Source organism: Lactuca saligna, chromosome 9 (genome assembly GCF_052625555.1).
Source record: "Lactuca saligna cultivar CGN05327 chromosome 9, ASM5262555v1, whole genome shotgun sequence".
Lineage (NCBI taxonomy): Eukaryota > Viridiplantae > Streptophyta > Magnoliopsida > Asterales > Asteraceae > Lactuca > Lactuca saligna.
The window spans coordinates 22,963,043-22,968,417 of NC_136425.1; the positions used below are offsets into that span (position 1 = coordinate 22,963,043).

The window sequence follows — 5,375 nt, forward strand, 5'->3', positions numbered from 1 at the left end:
TTGGAATTTGAATGGGATTTTTTTTTCAGATTGTGTTAAGGACATTCTTGGAATAAAGGTCCGATTCCCAATATTACTTCCAGATATGATAATTGCCTCAATAACACGTTTTCCCAAAGAGATCACCTGTAGTCTAGTGCCATTACATAAGCCATTTTTTTATCAATGTTTCTCAGCAATATAACTGGAACCCCGACTTTCAAAACTAGCTTATGATTAGGCAGACCTGAGACTTTAAGACCATTTAAAATATCAGGTGAGTATAAGTTGGCATCAAACTGATCATATAGAAACTCTGATTGACATAGTTTATCTGAGCTTAAATACTCGACTTTATGTCTTGGAAACAATGATAGCAATCAATCATTTATTTTTCCAACAACTTCATTTTTTGGAGCAAGTATTGCTCTTTCTTGAAAATATCCTGGATTGTTGTAATCTTCAAGAATTGAAGGATATACAAACTCAATTAACGAACCTATAGGATCACACAAATCATTAATGAGAAGATCATGCGAAATATCAATAACCGCTTCGTCATCATTAGAATCACCGAGTTTTCCTTCACGTATATCTAAGAGCCATTTTGCAAAATCCATTGTTTGCTGAATAGCAGATCTATCACTTCCAACAGTTAACCTCATGTTTTTGGTAAGTTGATGGACTTTGCATTGTTTCCATAAATACGATGAACTTAAAGAAGCATTAACAGTGTCTTGTATACTACCACTTGGGATAACAGGAAGAATTTGTCTGAAATCTCCTCCAAAAATAATGACTTTGCCTCCAAATGGCAAATTTGAGTTTCTAGGATTATGACGCTTTAATATGTCTTTCAAAGTTCGATCTAAAGCTTCAAACGCATGCTTATGAATCGTGGGTGCTTCATCCCATATGATCAATGAGGTTTTATGTAATAAACAGGCGAGTTCACTATCAGGTGATATGGAACAAACAGAAACCTCAGTAAGAACCAAAGTCATTATAAACCGAGAGTGTGTTGTCCTGCCGCCGGTTAATAATAAAGAAGCAATCCCACTTGAAGCAACATTTAAAACAATTTGAGCATTACATCTAACTGCAACAGATAATGTCTTCCTAAGATATGTTTTACCTGTTCCACCATAACCGTAGACAAAGAAAACACCTCCTTTACTATTCTGAATTGCATTCATGATATCATCAAAAATGCTTCGTTGCTCATGTGTTAATGCAATGGAAAGCTGATCAAACTCGTTCTTTAAATCTGATATGTCATAATCTAGCTCCTCATTGATAAGACGATTGTTTGAAGAAGATACAAAATCAACATCAGGTAAAGGCATCCTTGTATAATCTTTGAGACTTGAATTGTTACGGAGTAAAATTTGTTCAATCTCAAACAAAGCAAGGTTCTTAATTTGATCTTCATTAAGTGATAAACCTGAAAGAAGAATTGTATAATAAATAATATAAATTTAAAAATATGTTTGTTTGTATAATAATATAATATTATACATTGAAACAATAATACATATTCTAAAATAGATAGAAAATAATATAATACCTAGAGATTTTAATCTCTTTTGTTGAGTGTAAAGAATTCCATCCGACAAGTATTCCCATGTATTTTCCCACACAACGTCCGGTCTAGACAAGCTGTTAGATAATAATATCGTAGCAAATAAGAAGCGTATATAACAACCGGATCCTTATTGACTTGCTTCCTTAATGGCTTCGATGTATTCTTTATCATCATCTAAGAGACCTAAAGCATAACATGCATATCTAAAGGAAGCAAACAATTCACCATTAACTGTGCGAATTTCTTCAAACGATTTTGGTCCTTTCACTTTGTTTAAAAGAACTCTTAAGAAATATGCTTCACCAAGTTTAGGAGACACTGAATGAATTCTTCCAATAGAATATCCTTTTTTTCCGTGGCTTCCAAATACTCAACTTAGGTTTCCAAACAAACTTTGTTGGAAATTCAACATATGTAAGATCTTTTTCTTCTTTATAAACTTGATTGCACTCCATCCAAGATGTGAACATAGAAGAAGCAACTGAAGGCTTGTTAAGAACATCGTCAATGTCATCATCTGCACTATAGGCAAGTTGTTGTTGATCAGGAAGATGAAAAGGAAGTCTCATCATCGAAGGATACCTATAATGAACATCATATGCAAAAATTCGCCAAGATGCTTCACATGCAGATAGATATCTACAATCATAATATTCTTTTATCTCATCCACTGAATCATCGTTCTCACACTCACTGTTGTTTTGTACAACAGTAACAGTAGCTCTATCAGGACCTTTGTTAATATATTTGAATAAATACTTGATGGAAGAACCCTGATTGCACCATTCAATATTTATGTGTGCTTGGTATCTTTTCAGAAGATATTTGTTATATGGAACAACATTTCTATTATCTAACCGGACACCAGATTTTTCAACAAAAGATCCATCGTTTTTTCTCCTATATACAGGAAAACCATTCTTATCAATTGAAGTATGATCAGAGAAATTCTTTGGGAAGTTTTTAGAACATCTGTTATCTACCATGCAAGGGCAATTGACATTTTGTGCACCACAAGGACCATGAATCATGAACTCCCTGACAATTGAATACAAAACAGGATCTTCACCAACGTTGGGAATCTCAGTTGAAATAAATTGATGAATGTGTTCCACGGTTGGAAGCTTGTAATCAGGTTGCATAAATAGACATATATGACTATGAGGCAAACCGCGTTTTTGAAATTCAATTGTATAAACAACTGCACATATGCAAATAAACAAATAAGAAATGTAAATTTGTAATATATATATATATATATATATATATATATATAACAATTGTTTTAAATATAAAAAGAAAATTAATATATAATATGCTTGGTATGAATAATTAATTTTAATTACCTGCTTGAACCATGCTGAAAACCGCATTCTCTCATAAGTCTTTAATTAACGCATCAAGCTTGATCTTAAATAACCTACATAGGATATCAGGTCTATCATCTGGATTAAGCGTAGTGTCTTTAAGAAATCTTGAAACTTCAGGCCATTTTGGATTACACGTTAAGGTTATGAAAAAATCAGGATACCCAAACCAATTACACAATGACATGGCGTCTAAGTAGTTTTGCATCATGTAATGTGCACCACCAGTAAAAGAAGAAGGTAAAATAACACGTTGGCCGAATTCCGAAATATTTTTATTCCCCTGATCTTGAAACTTACGCAAATTCTCATAAGATTGACATCTACACAACAAGAAAAAGACCCTTTTACGACGCGCAAACCACGACACTCATTGATTTATGTTACGCAAAAGAGAGTGACATTAAAAAAGTGTCATTTCTTCAAAAAAAAAATTAGGATTTAGGTCGCGCATTATTGAGTGCCCTTAAATTAGTGTTATAAGAAAAAAAATTAAAAAGACGGAGGGCGCTGTATCTTAAATGCGCGTCCTCTATGGATGTTGCTTTATAATTTTAATGAACGCACGCGTTTGGGGGGGGGGGGGGGAAATGAAATCCCCAAAAATATTTTAAAACCCCGCTTCTCACTCTCTCCTTCTCCTTTTCTCTGCAAACCCTAATCTGCCTCCACCACTACTTTATCCTTAAGGAATAACACAACCAAGCTGGTATCTCAGATCAACTACTCCGGCATGAAATCCCCAAAAAAATTAAAACCCCGCTTCTCACTCTCTCCTTCTCCTTTTCTCTGCAAACCCTAATCTGCCTCCACCACTACTTTATCCTTAAGGAATAATACAACCAAGCTGGTATCTCAGATCAACTACTCAGCATGGAGTTAACCCCAACGTGTATAGTTGTTGCGGAAGATGGAGAAGGTCGAGAAGAAGATATTGAGGTTCTTACGGAGCCCTCTTCGGCCTCAAGTCCTCGCTGACATGCATCATGTGAGATTCGAGACCACCGAGTGGTTTGATCGACTTGAGGGCTCCGCTCGGAGGCTGAAGTAGCGGATCGGGTCCATGAAAATCGGAGGAGGCGGTGAAGGATGGTGATTGGAGGAGGCGATGAATAAGATGAACGAGGAGTAATGTGAGGGTGGTTTGGAAAGGTTGGAATGAGCTGGGGAAGAGGAAAGTTAAAGTTATGCTTTGCTCCTAACTTCATTTTCCGTTTTTTTTGCTGCCTCTAAAGTGTTCGACGAAATGCTTATATTAAATTTATGCTTCGCTCCTGAAGAATGATGATAATCCAACATCAACTGCTCCAAGAACTTTTATCAATCAATTGCCTGATTGGAGCATGCTACTTGCTGCTATCACAACCATTTTCTTGGCTGCTGAGAAGCAATGGATGATGCTAGATTGGAAAACTAAACGTCCTGACATGCTTTCGGATCTTGATCCTTTTGGTTTAGGTAGAATGGTTGAAGATGGGTTTGTTTTTCGTCAAAACTTTACATAGCATTCATATGAAATTATTCCATTCCTACATGACCATGGAATGTAATTACTATTCCTGATTCCATTCCATCCAAGCAAACACTGGCTTATATATTGATGTTAAGTTTGTGATCCTTCTTCCTGTTATGTAAATGTTATCCAATGAAAGAAGGAGTGAAAATTTTGTAATTTGATATACAGAAATACTCCATGATTTTTAACTTCTCTTGCTAATTCTGTGTGATAGATATAGGTTGGTGTATCTGTTGTGGATCGATTCACATTTTATACATTAGCTTTCTTTGAGAGGCTCAATATGTATGACAATGCATCATTAATCATGTATAAAAAATGTTGCATTTTGAAAAATCTATTAAAGTTTTCTTGGCCTATTTTACTTCATTTTTCTTTGCTGTTTTGCAGTCTGTTTGGTTTATTTAATCCTAATCTACTGCTGTCAACTGCATATTATCGAACAGATTTATACCAACAAGAATTGGAGAAGGTATGCCATTTTTCATCACATCTCACCCTTTTTGAAAAGGGAATTTCTGTTTTTTAAGGTGTAGGCATTCATACCACTTGTAGTAGACCCTGTGGTTTATTGGTTTCTATGGATATGTTGTATCACTTTCATCGGTTGTCTTTTTTCGTCCTTAAACTACTTTTCATGATACATTTTGTCCCCAGGACGTAAAACCATTAAGTTGACCGTTTTTCCCTCATATTCTCTGTCACACCCCAAAACCGATAACGGCGGAATACGTTTCGGGGTGGATGACGTAGTGTACGGTATCATCACAATTGCATAATAGTAAAAGCAAGAAACATACAACCATTTCATTTACATAGTAAGTGTATTTACAAGTGTGTTTTGTAATGTTTGACAAACACCAAAAGTAAACAAAAATAAGAGATGGGTCTTGCATGCTCCATCTTCTCCAAAAATGTTGCAGTTGTA

At 35.2% G+C, this 5,375-nt stretch overlaps 1 protein-coding gene across 1 annotated transcript; it reads right to left on the bottom strand.

Moving 5' to 3' along the window:
* Positions 1-359: 359 nt before the first annotated feature.
* LOC145016088 (uncharacterized) lies at positions 360-4,139 on the bottom strand. Its single transcript, XM_078974510.1, has 5 exons — positions 3,879-4,139; positions 2,989-3,214; positions 1,958-2,765; positions 1,700-1,767; positions 360-1,423 (listed from the first exon to the last, which is right to left on the bottom strand). The coding sequence occupies exons 1-5, from the start codon at positions 4,137-4,139 to the stop codon at positions 360-362; spliced, it is 2,427 nt and encodes an 808-aa protein (XP_078830636.1).
* Between the last annotated feature and the right edge of the window lie 1,236 nt (positions 4,140-5,375).